Source organism: Peromyscus maniculatus, chromosome 2 (assembly GCF_049852395.1).
Source record: "Peromyscus maniculatus bairdii isolate BWxNUB_F1_BW_parent chromosome 2, HU_Pman_BW_mat_3.1, whole genome shotgun sequence".
Classification (NCBI taxonomy): domain Eukaryota; kingdom Metazoa; phylum Chordata; class Mammalia; order Rodentia; family Cricetidae; genus Peromyscus; species Peromyscus maniculatus.
This window is the reverse complement of record NC_134853.1, coordinates 150,746,733-150,762,380: the sequence shown is the minus strand read 5'-3', so window position 1 is coordinate 150,762,380 and position 15,648 is coordinate 150,746,733. Positions and strand designations below refer to the sequence as shown.

At 48.9% G+C, this 15,648-nt stretch overlaps 1 protein-coding gene, 1 long non-coding RNA gene and 4 other non-coding genes across 6 annotated transcripts; 1 reads left to right on the top strand and 5 right to left on the bottom strand.

Moving 5' to 3' along the window:
* Positions 1 to 681: 681 nt before the first annotated feature.
* On the bottom strand, positions 682 to 3,277 carry LOC102921219 (uncharacterized). Its single transcript, XR_006069674.2, has 5 exons — positions 3,016 to 3,277; positions 1,910 to 1,991; positions 1,604 to 1,667; positions 1,292 to 1,346; positions 682 to 882 (listed from the first exon to the last, which is right to left on the bottom strand). It is a non-coding gene; the product is annotated as an uncharacterized LOC102921219 (long non-coding RNA).
* LOC121827772 (small nucleolar RNA SNORD99) lies at positions 954 to 1,028 on the bottom strand. Its single transcript, XR_006070071.1, has one exon. It is a non-coding gene; the product is annotated as a small nucleolar RNA SNORD99 (small nucleolar RNA).
* LOC121827752 (small nucleolar RNA SNORA61) lies at positions 1,449 to 1,577 on the bottom strand. Its single transcript, XR_006070053.1, has one exon. It is a non-coding gene; the product is annotated as a small nucleolar RNA SNORA61 (small nucleolar RNA).
* Positions 1,745 to 1,874, bottom strand: LOC121827751 (small nucleolar RNA SNORA44). The gene has a single exon (XR_006070052.1). It is a non-coding gene; the product is annotated as a small nucleolar RNA SNORA44 (small nucleolar RNA).
* LOC121827743 (small nucleolar RNA SNORA16B/SNORA16A family) lies at positions 2,265 to 2,400 on the bottom strand. Its single transcript, XR_006070044.1, has one exon. It is a non-coding gene; the product is annotated as a small nucleolar RNA SNORA16B/SNORA16A family (small nucleolar RNA).
* A 4,408-nt stretch (positions 3,278 to 7,685) lies between the features above and the next one.
* On the top strand, positions 7,686 to 10,812 carry Rab42 (RAB42, member RAS oncogene family). The gene is made up of 2 exons (XM_042272001.2): positions 7,686 to 8,002; positions 8,606 to 10,812. The coding sequence occupies exons 1-2, from the start codon at positions 7,773 to 7,775 to the stop codon at positions 9,024 to 9,026; spliced, it is 651 nt and encodes a 216-aa protein (XP_042127935.1). The 5' UTR covers positions 7,686 to 7,772; the 3' UTR covers positions 9,027 to 10,812.
* The last annotated feature ends 4,836 nt before the right edge of the window (positions 10,813 to 15,648 follow it).

The following is a 15,648-nucleotide window of genomic DNA, read 5'->3' as shown; positions in this document are numbered from 1 at the left end:
CCCCACCCCCAGCTGAGGACTGAATCCAAGGTCTTGTGCTTTTGCTAGGCAAGTGCCCTACCACTGAGCTAAATCCCCAACCCTTTTTTTTTTGTTAAACTTAAGTCCAGTTCCAGGGTGCCCAACACCCTCAGGCAGGCAAAACACCGATATATATATAGTTTTAAAGTGTCTTTAGGAATGCACCATAACCTTCAGGTTTCCCCCAAGTAACACTTGAGCAATTGGGGGGCCTTAAGTATGGAGTCAGATACATTCTTCTCTTGCAGTACTTATATCAGCTGGCAGCTACTTGCAATTAGACATGGGTAGAGTGATTTAAGGACAACAGCAATTAATGTCCACAAGATGCTTTTATACAGTTCCCTTTTCTACAAGAGGGTTACAGATGTGTAGATCTCTGTAAAAGGCAGCCTTGAATAAGGCTGTAAAGACACAACCCAAAGGGAACTGTTCAACATTGGATGGTAATCAGGAAGCAGAACACTTACAGTTCATAGGATATCACCTCACAAGAGTTTGAAGAGATGGGCTAGCAGTTAATAGCACCCCCTACTCTCCTAGGAACTCCAGCACCCCAAGGATCAAGTGGCTGTTATGAGTTCAGTAGGCACCAGCATCCACTTTCAGACACAAGTGCATTTTTATGAGATCGCCAATAAGTCATTTAAATTACAAAGACACTTTCCAGAGTCTTTATTGACCCAATTACATGTTAAATCACAAAGCATTTCACTTTCTTTGGTTTTTTCAAGACAGGGTTTCTCTGTGTAGCCTTTGATGTCTGTTCTAGAAGTAGCTCTGTAGATCAGACATGCTGGCAGAACCTGGCTAAGTCAAAGTAAAGGCTGCTTGCTTCCAGGTCCTCTTGCTTTTGTTTTTCTGAAAAGGAAGTGTAAAGTCTGTGTTAGTTCTGACCTCAGGCTCAATCTCCATCTCATGCTTTTCCTAAGAACTGGTCTCAGTCCCATATCCGCATTTTTTCATCCATAGATGTCCGCTCAGATTAGGTTTCATCCTGGACCAGTGCCTGAGCCCTGCTTACTCCCTTCCTCACAATCATCTCCCCAGTTGCCGGGGTAGTGGATGGTACACGTGCATTGTTGCTGAGCATAACGTCCTCATGGCCTTCAGTGTACCAGTATGCATCTCTGTCCTGGTTGTGAGCAGCTAATACAGCGCACAGACCAGGCATGAATTACCAAGATGCTGAGGTTTTTACAAACTTGAATAATCTTTTTAATTCTGCTGTACTACTCAGGGACAGGGCTCTTAACAGCCCTTAACTTACCCAACCAATTGTAGATCAAATCATAAATGATGGCCCCTTCACTGGTTACATGACTCTAAAAAATAAGAAATACAAGTATTTAAGTCAACAATGCTACAACTGCCCAGAGGCATCTGTAATTCAAGATTATCCAATTTTTTTTTTACCAAGAGCGTAGGCATGTATGAATCTGACCCAATGCTCTATACAAGACTACATTGCTATGAGGTCAGTTTCAGTGTGCTCTTCCTCCTTTACGACCACCAAGACCAGCATCAAGATCTGATGGGAAAGGGAACCGGAGGGTCCGGCTGTCTCAGACAGCAACTTTACCTTAGTGAATGAGCCGAGGCAGACAGGCTGGCTTTTCAGACTTCCAAGAGCTTTGGGTGTAAACCTGCAGAAGGAAAGCTCTGTTGTGAATTTTCAGGGAATGCAGTGTCCCAGGTAGAAAGCTTCCACCCCAGGCACAACACATATAGGAAAGCCGAGTGGCAGCTGCAGGCACTGTGCTGGCCTGGGCTGTCAAAGTCTTTCCAGTTTCTCTGGCATGCAGTTGGAGACCCCATGGCCACAACCAGCCATAGCCCTTGGAAACATGCTGGCTTTCTCACCAGGTCATCTCAACACCATACTCACCAGGCCTACTGCTGTGTTTCACCTGTCACATCTTCTGGTCTCCTTACTCAGCCCATTTTCATGGAGTCTTCACCTGGAAAAGCTAAGATGAATGGGAACACGATCATCCACTTATCTTAGTTTCTTACACCTGATCATCAACTGGCCTTCTCTTACAGGGAATGCGCCCCATGACATGCCTTGTACCAACAGGTGAACATACCTGGAACTGCCCTTGTATGATCGTGGGTTCAGCAATCTACTTATAAAAGCCCTATTACACAAACACCACATTCAAGACATTTTTGCTGGCCTGTAGTATTACTTATGCTGATGTTAATGAAGATCTCTAGATACCTCTATAGAATTAAGGCAGAGCTGTCTTTTCCCAAAATGTTGCAGATCAGTTACAGTAAACAGAACCGCGACCGTCAAGGAAAACTGTTTCTCTGGGCCTCCTTTTTGACCACAGCAGCTATGTAGAAGCAGCTGCAGCTTCGATAAGGGCCACAGGCAGATGGGGGTTACAAGACTTCAAACCCACAAACCACCTGGCGCACAGAAGATCCTAAGTTACAGCTTTGTATACTAGAGACATCGCCAACCCCCAACCCCCAAAAAGCAATCCTGCAAGCTCCAAAGGCCCCAATAGTTCAATACACTAGGACAGGTTTCGAGCCCAAGTCTAAAATTCATGACCTTAGTGCCTCCACCCCTCCCCCACCCAACACACCAAGTTCTCAATTAACTTGCTCTAGTATCAGGGTAAGCTTAAGACGGCAGCCTATTCAACCAGAATGTAACAAAGCTGAGGTTCTAAACAAGGTCTTCCAGAAAAAAAAAAAAAATTCTTAATGGCTTGAGGCCTACGGCTTAGACGGGGATAACCTAGCACGTGCCAGGATCCAAGAGTTCGACCCCATTACCTCGCATCCACTAGGGTAACTCCAGGTAACAGGAGCGAGGTTAAATCGCCACAAGTGATCCAGAATTAACTGTCATAGGGTTCTTCAGTTGGCGACAGCCCGATTAGGTCATCGCACCCAAGTACGTACCCCTTCAGCCCGCAAATGCTGTCGCCAGATCCCCATCGCCCCACCACCAAGCCGATGGCCGGCATCACTCACCCGTCAAATGGCGCGGTACGCAGGCCGCGGACTCTCACTGCGCAAGCGGCCATCGTGGCTACCTTGTAGGCTTCCACCGGCGATAAGGAGAAGCCTGGTTTATTTGCGGCAGGTTCTGCATCCCGAAGCCTTTGGGGAAGCATCCAGAGGGTGCATTCAGAGGGCGGCGATCTGTGGAGGGGATGGGTATGCGCTACATGACGATAAGGAGAGCACAAACATGCACGCGGACGCAGGAAGAAAGGACGAAACAGGGCCCGCAACCGCCATATATACTGCTCGCGCCCACGCCCGCGCCTGCGCCCTCCGTCTGCCGCACGGACCCTCTGGGAAATGTAGTCCACGCGCACTGCCTAGTCCTGCCTTGAGCCGGCCCTGATCCCTGAGCACTAGAGAGGCTTCCACCCCGGCCACAGTGAATTGGATGGACTCACACCCGAGACCGGCCGTGGTCCCTGCGGATTAAGTCTCGGGGCAACTTTGAATTAACACTGATCTTAGAAAAGGTTCTCCGCCCCGAGCGTCTTGGGATGCCGCGAGGGAGTAACGGGAAGGGGGTGCTGAAGGTGTATCATCCTAGGATGCAGGAGTGAGTAGAGGGCTTCTTGAGCGAGGCTATTGAGGGGGGGGGTCAACCCCCACACTTATTTACCCCAGGAACTCTTGAGGAATAGGGAATAAGAAACTTAGTTAGAAATAAGGAAAGAGAAACAGAGAGAAAACACAGGATAGACTCGGGTGGGCCTGGATCCTTATCCAGCGGCCCAGAACTTTATTCCAAAGGGCTTTTTATAACAATGCCAAGGGGTGGAGCAAAAGACCTCCCCCTTGCTAGTTAGACCCTTACAAACACCTGGTACCCAGGCCCGTGGTCCAATCAACCTCCCATGCAGTCCTGCTGGGTCCAGCCACTAGGAAACCTAGTGGGCCCCAACAATTGAGGCTCCAGGTGGATCCTTTATCTGTTCAAAGCTAATGTGAAATAGCATTTCCTGAGCACCTGCTGTTTATGCAGGGCCAGATTATTCCATCTCATTTTCATACAAACCTTGTGTACTGGCTTCTTGATTATGCCCTTTTCACGGGAAATTGAAAAATGGATCACAGCTAGCGAGCAAGGTAGACAGACTAGACTCTGAGAACAGCTCAGACACTCAAAGTCACGACCATGGGTGGTTGTTTGCTCATGGAATGAATGAATGATGAGCCCCAACCTAAGAACATGAACAGACTGGGATGTAGCTCAGTTGGTGAAGTGTATGAGGTCCTGAGTTGAATACTTCACACCTCTGAGTGTGACCCAGGTCTGTAATCCCAGGACTAAATAGTTAATATAAGGTTTCTTTTGTCTGGTTGTTTGGAGTTTTTTGTTTGTTTGTTTGTAGTGGTATTGTGTTCCCCAAAATATTGTGTACCTTAATAAACTTACCTGGGGTCAGAGAACAGACAAGCCACTAGTTAGGCAGTGATAGCACACGCCTTTAATCCTAGCATTCCAGAGACAGAAATCCCTCTGGATCTCTGTGAGTTCAAGGCCACATTGGAAATAGCCAAGCATGGTGACTCACGCCTTTAATCCCAGAAAGCCAGCCTTTAATCCCAGGGAGTGGTGGTAGAAAGCAGGAAGATATATAAGGCGTGAGGACCAGAAACTAGAAGATGATTTGGCTGGTTAAGCATTTGGCCTGGTTAAGCTTTCAGGCTATGGAGCAATACAGTTCAGCTGAGATTCATTCGGGATGAAGACACAGAAGCTTCCAGTCTGAGGAAACAGGACCAGCTGAGGATCCAGCGAGGTGAGATAGCTGTGGCTTGTTCTGTCTCACTGATCTACCAGCATGGACCCCAATAACTGGCCTCAGGTTTGATTTTATTAATAAGAACTTTTAAGATTCCTGCTACATTTGTTTTTTGTTTTTGTTTTGATAGGGTCTCTATCATGTAGCTCTGCCTTTCCTGGAACTTACTATGTAGACAAGACTGGCCTCTGACACACAAATATCCACCTGCCTCTGCCTCCCAGAGCTGGGATTGGTGAAGGTAAATTTTGAGGCCACCCAGGGCTACTTGAGTCCCTGTCTCAAAAAAGAAAAAAAAAATGTAAATAGTTGTTGCCAAGAATTAAGTAACTATTCTATGGTGTGGTTAATTTGTAAATTTCTGCCCTTCCATTAGCCTTATTTATTTATTTAATTAATTAATTTTTCTTAGAGGGAAAAAAGTAGTTTATTTAGCTTACAATTCCAGGGTACAGTCACATCACTGCATGGAAGTCCCAGCAGCAGGGGCTTGAGACAGCTGGTCATATCACATCCACAGTATATAGTAGAGAGGTGACTTTTTCTTATTTGGATTTTGTTTGTTTGTTTGCTTTGTTTCCGAGACAGGGTTTCTCTGTGTAGTTTTGGTGCCTGTCCTGGATCTCACTCTGTAGACCAGGCTGGCCTGGAACTCACAGATATCTGCCTGGCTCTGCCTCCCAAGTGAGTGCTGGATTAAAGGCGTGCACCACCACCACCACCACCACCACCACCACCACCACCACCACCAGGCCTTGTTTTTGTTTTTACACATCTCACTCGTTTGCCCAGGCAGGACTCAGGCTCCCAAGTAGCTGGGATTACAAGCCTGCAGCCAGGCCCAGCTTTTTTCCCTCCTCAATGTTAGGGAGGGTATCATTGGCCTTACCATATATTGTCCCTAAGCTACACCCTTCACCTCAGCTCCTATATACACCTGAAGAATTAGGTTTCAGGCTGGAGAGATGCCTCGGAGGTTAGGAACATTTGTTGGGCAAGCATGAAAACCATAGGGTGGACCCTAGCACCACATAGTGAGCTGTGAGTGGTAGTTTGTGTGTGTGGGGTGTTTGTTTGAGATAGGGTCTCACTATGTAACCCTGGATGACCTGGGATTCAATATGTAGGCCAGGCTGGCCTTGAACTCACAGAGATCTGCTTGCCTCTGCCTCCTGAGTGCTGGGATTAAAAACATGTACCCTAACACTCTACCTTTTTTGTTTGTTTTGCTTTTTTTGTTTTTGGTTTTTGGTTTTTCAAGACAGGGTTTCTCTGTGTAGCTTTGCGCCTTTCCACGAACTTTCATTGTAGACCAGGCTGGCCTGGAACTCACAGAGATCCCCCCCTGCCTCCTCGGCCTCCCGAGTGCTGGGATTAAAGGTGTGCGCCACCACTGCCCAGCTTCTACCTTGTTTTTTAAGACAGGTTCTCTCATTGGCTCGTAGTTTGCCAAGTAGAGTAGGAGATGTGTGCTGGGATTACAAGTTCGGGGGATGGAATTCAGGTCCTCAGGCTTGGGTGCCAAGCTCTTTATCAGCTGAGCTATTACTCCAGCTCCTATACGTTTGTGTTTGTCTGCCTTCCTCATTCGAACGGGAGCTCTCCAAGAGCACGAACTTTGCCTCTGCCCTCTCCAAGCTGTATGTGTGCTGGAATAGAAAAGATAGGATAGGGGCTGGAGAGATGGCTCAGAGGTTAAGAGCACTGGCCGCTCTTCAAGAGGTCCCGAGTTCCATTCCCAGCAACCACATGGTGGCTCACAACCATCTGTAATGAGATCTGGTGCCTTCTTCTGGCCTGCAGGCAGAACATTGTATACATAATAAATAAAGATATCTTTAAAAAAAAAAAATAGGATGGGCCAGTAAGAGAACTCAGCAGTAAAGCAAATAAATTAAAATATATTAAAGGATAGCCAGCAAGCACTTCCTGGAATAATCACCCAGTGATGACTGTAGGGATGACACTTGGCTATGATTGCATAACCAGTGGTGAGTGGCCCTTGAACCACAGCCCAGATCTCCCCATGGAAATGTGCAGAACCTTAGCTGCTGTGGTAGACAGTTCTGCATGAGGAGCCTCATGGGAATTTGCCTTAGCAGATGAGGAAGCAGGGCACAGGGAAGGGTTAGCCTCTGGGGCTACACAGCCTTGTCTATGGCATGGGTCAGCTGACATGTGGATTCTGGTGCCAGGTGCAATCAGAGGCAGACACATGACCCCAGCCCTAGCGGGAGCCTCTGAGAGGAAGTTCAAAGAATCCGATGCTGACACTGCACAGCCCTCTTTGGGGAGGGCTCCTGTCCAGCTGTTTCATGCCTCTCTACACTGGCTAGGATTATTTAGAGGTGTGATATAGATTCTTTTTTTTTTTTTTTTTAGAATCAGTGAGAAGAGTTACAGGGTGATGGCACTTGCTGAGTTTAAGCCCTGGGTGCCCACAAGGTAGAAGAAGGGAACCAACTCCTGCAAATTGTCCTCTGACCTCCATATGTGCGCGGGTGCACCCATATACACACAAATAAGTAAACATTAAAAAAAAAAAAAAAGGAAAAGAGCCAGGCAGAGCTCTGTGAGTTCGAGGCCAGCCTGGTCTACAAAGCAAGTTCCAGGGCAACCAGAGCTACACACAGAGAAACCTTGTCTCCGAAGAAAAGAAAAGGTGTAAGTCACTTTATCCTCTGAAGCAGAGGTTGTCAACTGTCCCCATTTTACAGAGGTAGTGATTTCCACCCTGACTTACTTACACCAAGGATTGGTCTCCAGGACCAGGCTCCTCAGACCTATCTTCCTCGAGGCTGTGCCAGGACCAGGGATCCGGAGGAGGAGGAGAAGGAGGAGGAGTGGGGAGGAGGAGAAGGAGGAGGAGGAGGAGTGGGGAGGAGGAGGAGGGCCCCACAGGATGGGCGGGGCCGCAAAGAAAGGGTCCGAGATCGGCCGGCCCGGAGCCCAGATCCCATGGAGGCGGCGGACTGCAGCTACCAGTTCCGAATCGCTCTGCTCGGGGACGCGGCGGTGGGCAAGACGTCACTGTTGCGGTGCTACGTGGCGGGCGCCCGCGGGGCGGCGGCGGAGCCCGAGCCCGAGCCCACTGTGGGCGTGGAGTTCTACAGCCGCGCTCTGCAGCTGCCCGCTGGGCTGCGGGTCAAGCTGCAGCTCTGGGACACCGCGGGTCACGAGCGCTTCAGGTGCGGCGGGAAAGGGGGGGGATCAGTGCCAGACACCTGGGGGGAGCCACGCCCGCAGGTGCCAACTGCAGGGGCTCAAGCAGGGATCCGTGGTCCCTACCCTACCAACCCCTTCCTACTCAATCATTCATTCTACAAAGCCCCGCAACCCCAGCATGTGCTGTCTCTGAGCCACATCCCCGCACCCCCCCCCCCCCCGTACCCCTACCCATCCCCGCCGCCGCACCAAAGCCCTTAACCAGCCCTAAAGGAGATGTCAGCATAGGGGGATTTGCACTGAGACACTGAACTTCCCAGAGAGGTGAATGACCTGGGTGCAAAGACAGCGCAAGGGGATGGGAAGAAAGCAAGACTGGTGTGGAGCCATGGGTAGGAGCTAGGGGACTGTCCCCTTCCCCCCACACCTCCTGTAATCTTCGCACTTACAGGTATGAAGGCGGGAGAGCAGGGATTTGAGGCCAGCATGGGCCACATGAGACGCTGAGTTGAATGTAATGTGCTGGAATGGAGGAGTAGAAAGCCTGTGGATCTTGGGCCCCCCTGAGACTGTCTAAAGGCATTAAGACTCCCCTAATTTACACTGTCGTCCCCCGCCCCCACCAGGTGCATCACCAGATCCTTCTACCGGAACATGGTGGGCGTTCTGTTGGTCTTTGATGTGACGAACAGAGAGTCCTTTGAACACATCCAAGCCTGGCACCAGGAGGTCCTATCCTCTCAATGCCCTGGCAAAGTGATCTTCTTACTGATTGGCCACAAGTGCGACCTGAGCACCCGATGCGTCTCGACCCAGGAGGCAGAGGAGCTGGCTGCTTCCATGGGCATGGCCTTCATGGAGACCTCAGCCAAAAGTAACTGCAATGTGGACCTGGCCTTTGACCATGTCACCACTGCCATAGAGCAGGCCCTGCGGCAGGGGGACATCAAGCTGGAAGAGGACTGGGCAGGTGTCCGACTCCTCCACAGAGCCCCAAACCCCAGACGCTCCAACAGAAAGCAGGACTCGGGCCCATGCCAGTGTTGACTCTGGGAGAGGGAGGGTTAAATGGGGCCAGCCTCAGACTCCCCAGCAAGACCGGAGGACAAAAAGACTGTCTCCTGACATGTTCCTGCCTTCTAATTCTTGGCATTTTTTTCTTTGTCGGGATTGAACACAAGGCTTGGCTATCTACAGACACCCTCAGCCCTTTTATATTTTCAGAATGGATCTTGCTAAGTTGCCCAGGCTAGCCTTGAAGCTCAGCCTCTGGAGTGATTGAGATTACAGAAGTGTTCCACTCGGCCAGGACCTCTGCTAGGTTTCTAGTTCTCAGCACAACCCCTTTTTAGAGAAAAATCTAAGAGCAGGTTTGTAACTTAATGTCATCAAGCCTAAGTTTCTCTCTCCATGAGTGTGATGTGGCAGTACACAAATGCCTGAATCCCCAAACTGGGAAGGCAGAGGCAGGATCAGGAGTTCAATGATAGTCTCAGCCTTGGAGAGTTCAAGGTCAGCCTGGATGACATGAGACTGTTGCAAAAACCAGACTAAAAACATTTTAAAAAATTCTCTTTTGGGGGTTGGGGATTTAGCTCAGTGGTAGAGTGCTTGCCTAGCAAGGCCCTGGGTTTGGTCCTCAGCTAGGGGGTAGGGGATACATAAGGGACCGGCTTGCTCACTCAGAGGCTGCCTCACTAACAGCTGATATCATGCTTCTCGGTTCCTTTCTTGGCTTCAAATGGTCATTTCTGGCAGCATTCCTGGGCTGGAAGACAGCTGCCCAGCATGTGTCCACTGCTTTGCTGGTGAGGTAGCCCGGGGAATTCCAGTACAAGCTTGGCTTAGCGCTTCCCCAGCCCTGAGAGTAGCATGAGTCTCGTGGTTCCCACCCCAAGCTCAGTGACTAGAGTGAAATTTGGGAGTTGACCATGAATGAGCTACAGATTTGTTGGACACATGGTAGACAACGCGGAGAGCCACCAAGGTCTCGGATGATGGACTTTGGCCTACTACACTGCCTGGAACCTGGCCATCCTTAGGGCCACCATTACCCAACATCTTGTCTAAGAGGATGATGTTAAAGAACTTTAACGTGGCTTTAATCTCAGCACTGAGGAGGCAAAGGTAAGTGGATCTCTATGAGTTCAAGGCCAGTCTGATCTACATAGTAAGTTCCAGGCCAGCCTGAGCTGAGCTACACAGTGAGACACCATCAAAACAAAACAAAACAAAACAAGCGACAATACAAAGGTGGCAGGGCAGGGGCTGAAGAGATGACTTAGGAGTTCAGAGCATTTGTTACCACTGGAGAGTAATAGTTCAACTCTCAGCACCTACTGGGTAGGTCATAACCATCTACAACTCTAGTTCCAGGGGATCTGATACCTTTGTCTAGCCTCCCAGGACACCAGGTATGTACATGGTACACTACATACATGCTAGGAACACATACATACAGCAGTCTGGTGAGACTCCCCAGGGTTGAGAGCACCGGCTGCTCTTCTGGTGGACCAGATTCAATTCTCAGCACCCACACGGCAGCTCACAACAGTCTAACTCCAGTCCCAGGGGATTCAATGCCCTCTTCTGGCCTCTGAAGGCACCAAGCAGGTAGTGGTGTACAGACATACATGCAGGCAAAACACCCACACATACCTTTTTTTTTTTTGAGACAGGGTTTCACTGTGTAGCCCTGGCTGACCTGGAACTCACTCTATAAACCAGGCTGGCCTTGAACTCAGAGATCCACCTGCCTCTGTCTCCCAAGGGCTGAGATTAAAGGTGCTCGCCACCACTACCATACATATACAAATAAATTTTTTATACTTTTTTTTTTCCTTGTTTCTTTGTGTGACCTAGAACTAGCTCTGTAGGCCAGGCCGGTCTCGAACTCACAGAGATTGGCTACCTGCCTCTGCCTCCCAAGTGCTGGGACTAAAGGAGTGAGCCACCACTGCCCACAATAAATGATTTTTTTAAAAAAAGGAGTGAGCTACCAATGGCTTCATTGTTATAGGTGGTCCTCTGTCCTTGGGGTTTATCCTGTTGTTACAGCGTGTGCACACAAACACACACACACTGCTTTTTAGTGAATTCTTCCTCTGAAGACTCCTTCAAGGGTTTCTCCTTTATCTTTAGTCCAAACAACTACCAGGAACATCACAGCCATCCCTTTTCTGTTTCCAACTCCAGTCTACACCCTCGAACCTGGCAATGCTTTACAGGCATACCAGCCTTCACCTAAAACTTCACTGGCTTATGGCTGTCTGGGCAGTGGGTCACAGACTCCTACTTAACATGTAAATCTTTGTTTGTTCTTTTTTGTGTTTTTGAGACAGTCTCTCTATGTAGCACCAGATATTCTGGAACTCACTATGTAGACCAGGCTGGCCTTGAACTCACAGAGATCCACTGGTCTATGCCTCCTGAGTGCTAGGATTAAAGACATGTACCACTATACCTAAGCAACATGAGAGTCTTTAAGAAAAAAAAAAATATTATTTCCTTTGAGGACAGGGTTTCTCTATGTAACAGCGCAGGCTAACCTGGAACTCACTTTGTAGACCAGGCTGGCCTCGAACTCACAGAGAACTGCCTATCTCTACCTTACCTTCCCAGTGGTGGGATTAAAGGCATGTGCCAACATACCTGGCTTTTTATTTACTTATTTTGATTTTGGTTTGGTTTTTTTTTTTTTTCCGAGACAGGGTTTCTCTGTGTAGCTTTGGACCCTGTCCTGGATATCGCTCTGTAGACCAGGCTGGCCTTGAACTCACAGAGATCCACCTGGCTCTGCCTCCGAGTGCTGGGCTTAAAGGCGCCACCGCCGCCCGTATTTACTTATTTTGAGACAGGGTCTTATTGTGTAGCCTTGAGCTTGCTATGTAGACCAGGCTGGTTTTTATTTTTAATTTTTGGATTTTTTTTTTTAAATAGTGTGTGAAATTTTTTTTTAAAAAAGATTTATTTATTTATTATGTATACAGCATGTATGACTACAGGCCAGAAGAGGGCACCAGATCTCATTACAGATGGTTGTGAGCCACCATGTGGTTGCGGGGAATTGAACTCAGGACCTCTAGAAGAGCAGTTGGTGCTCTTAACCTCTGAGCCATCTCTCCAGCCCTAATTTTTGGATTTTCAAGACAGGGTTTCTCTGTGTGTGTAGCCCTGGTTTTTCTGGAACTCGATCTGTATACCAGACTGGCCTTGAACTCACAAAGATCCCCCTGCCTCTACCTCCCATGCTTCACCACATCAGCATCCAGGCTGTTCTTGAACTTACAGAGATGCACCTGTCTCTGCCTCCTGAGCACTGGGATTAAGTGCATACGCACCAGGTCTTTATTTATGTATGTGTGTGAATGCCTGCTTGTATGTCTGTCTGTGTGCCATGTGCATGTAAGTACCAAGGAGGCCAGGAGAGGGTGTCAGACTGGAGTTACAGAGTTGTGAGCTGCCGTGTGGCAGCTGGGAATCAAGCCAGGGCCTTCTAGCCATCTTTCCAGTCCCTGTAGACCAATCCTGAATAAGGTTGATTTTTTGGGTGTGTGGGAGGGGGGTAAGTTTTATCCAGCAACTCAACCAAACAAGCAAGCATGGTGACGTGTATCTGTAACCTCAGCCGCTCAGTAGACTGAGGCAGGAAGATCTTGAGTTCGAGGCTAGTTTGGGCTCCAGAGGGAGACTCTTGCTCAAGGACCAGTGTTTGGGGTGTGTCTCAGTGACCCAGCACTCATTTAACGTGAACAAAGACTCTGAGTTGGATTCATAGCACTGCAAATAAACAAGTAAATAGTCAACTAGAATAGATCAACAAAAATCTAACAAGCAATGTCACACAAGAGAGCCTCGATCAACTCATCTTGGTTCATCTGCAAATAATTTGCCACCGAAGAGTCTTCACTGATATAGGCGATTCTTCATCAAATATTTTGGGCAAGATATTTTAAATACCTTTTAAAATTTATTTATTTAGGCCAAGCATCTTGGTGCATGTCTTATATCCCAGCACTTGGGAGGAAGAAGCTGATAGGATCTCTTCGAATTCAAGGGTAGTCTGGTCTACATAGTGAGTTCCAGGACAGCCAGGGCTGCATGGTGAGACACTGTTTCAATAAAATAAAAGCAAAGCAAAATTATTTATTTGGGGCTGGACAGACAACATGCTCTTCCAGAGGACTCAAATTCAATTCCCAGCACCCACAGCAGCTCACAGCCATCTCTAACTCCAGTTCCAGGGGATCTGATGGCCTCTTCTGTCCTCCATGGACATAGCATGCCCATGGTGCACAGACATTCAGGCAAAGACCCACACATGTACCGTTTTTAAAATACTTTTATTCTTGTCTGCCTGTTTCTCTCCCTCTACCTTTACAGTTTTACGGACTGAACTTAGGTGGACAGCCTTGCATGGCAAACACTAGCCACTGAGCCATCCGGCCAGACCTCAAATACCTTTTGAGAAACACCTTGTTCCTTTGGATGGCTACACCTGCTCCACCGAGACGCCCAGCTTCCGGTTCCCATAGTCCTTTCCGGGGAATGCTTGATACTGGCACCCCACAACCGTCTTCTAGAGAGCCAAGGATGCGTTGCCCCACTTCCCTTCAGTTGCATTACTTTTCCTGATGTCTATTCACCAAGAACAGAAACAGTTCCACCAAGTCTATCTTGGTGAACCAGTGAGTTTATTGGGCTTACTTACAGGAGTATGGGTGACCCCCAAACAGCTGCATCACTGAAAAGTCCCACCCCAACATGGTGACAATCTCTCCAAAGCAACAGGGATGGCGTTCCCCTTCAGCTGGCTTCCACACGCTGTATTCTCCCCCGAGACCACATGTAGCCGGGGCGGAATTACCTGCAGCTTGCTGGGAGGCAGGTTAGAACCCTAGCTGAAGGTCCAATGACTCTGCTCAGCCCTTCCCTCCATGAGGGAACATTAACAGACGTGATCTTAGGAGCGGCACTTGTAGACAGTCACGGCTGCTCTGAGGACGGCGGTGACAGCCTGCAAGGCTGAGTGCACACCTCTAACCCCAGCCCTTGGGAGAGGGAGGCAGCTGGATCCTTAGCCATATACCAAATTCAGATACCAACCTGGGCTATCGGAGATCCTGTCTCAAAAGGTACTAGGCTACTTATTACCCAGCCTGCTGCCCTGGCAGTATAGACAACAAACCTGTTTTGTTTTTGTTTTTGTTTTTGAAGATAACGACAACTAAACAATCAAGCTAGCAACCAGGGCTGGAGAGAGAGAGCTCATCGGGAAGGCAGGAGGACCTGTGCTGGATGCCCAGAGCCTCTATCAATGCTGGATGTGGTGGTATACCCTTGTAATCCCAGCGTTGGGGAGGGACAGACAGGAGACTCCCTGGGGCTCACTGGCCAGCCGCTCTAGCCTAATTGGTGAGTTCAAGTCCAAGGAGAGACCCAGTCTTACAGTGGGGCGATGACACACCTGAGGATGACACCCGAGGCTTTCCTTTGGCCTCCACAGACACGTGTATGTGCAGGTGAGCACACAGACACACAAACATGCGTGCATACACAGGTGGTAAACTATGCCGTACTTAGAAGACTGCTCCACAATGCTCCCTCCATGCCTTGTTCACACTGCGACAGCGTCAGGGAGGCAGAACGGGCCATGCCGTCGTGTCTACTGCAGTCTTTCAAGTGAATGTGGCAGGAAGTCAGGAGCAAGCTGCTCCCCAATGAAGCAAGGACTCCAGGCGCCTGGGAGAGCAGGAGGAAGCCACAGACTGAGTCTGAGGGCTGTCCACTCCATGCCCCTTTCTTCCATCTGTCGTACTCTAACCTCGCACCTTGTGTGATTCCCATCTGGATGCATTCCTTTTATTTTTTAATTTCTGGGATGGAAACCAGGACCTTGCTATATTAAGCGTGGGCTCTACCACTGAACTATATCCCTAGCTCCAGGTACACCGCCTTCTGGAGATCACTGGGCCTTTGCACATTCCATTACTGTATAAAATGCTTCAATGGCTCCTATTACTTCTGGACAAAGACCATTCTTGGAACCTGTGAGACTCGCCCTCCTCCAGCTGTGACCCTAGCCTTTCCCGAATTTGCCTCTCTCTCCAATAGCGGCCCACCTGACTTGTTTTAATTCGTTATTGTGGCTCTTGCCTAGTAGAGACACAGGTACAGCTTAGAGACATGAACAGCCCTTCAATGTGCTGACAGGACAGTAATACTGAGACAGAAGAAGCCACCTACCTGTCACACAGCTGGTCAAGAACTGACATCTTGCGAGTACCTCACTTCTGTCATTGTACTTCCCCAATCCCCTTGTCCCTTTCTGTCCCCGACAGAGATCTCAAGAGTCATTCCAGATTCCTTCTTGGCTGCTGGAGTCAGTGACTAGTTCCTATGAGGACCAAGTGGGAGCCTTCTGCTGTTTGAAGTCACTGACAGAGCATCCTTTGAGCGCATCTCTGGAGGCAGCAGGCTCTGGAGAAAGGTGAAACCCGCCAAGATCCTCCTCCTGGTGCTCGGCCACAGGCTGATCTCAGTGTCAGGTGTGACCAGTGAAGAAGCTGGCTGTCCTCTTGCAGACTTTCCAGGCTGAAACCTCAGCTAAGACCAACAGCAACAGCAGCATGGCCTTCAAGCTGCTCACCCAAGAGATCTACAGACTCTG

Bases quoted from the DNA above. Each gene is read 5' to 3' on its own strand.
- Rab42 (XM_042272001.2), top strand. From the start codon at position 7,773: ATGGAGGCGGCGGACTGCAGCTACCAGTTCCGAATCGCTCTGCTCGGG. The intron at 8,003-8,605 runs GTGCGGCGGGAA...CGCCCCCACCAG, and splicing joins GCGGGTCACGAGCGCTTCAG to GTGCATCACCAGATCCTTCT.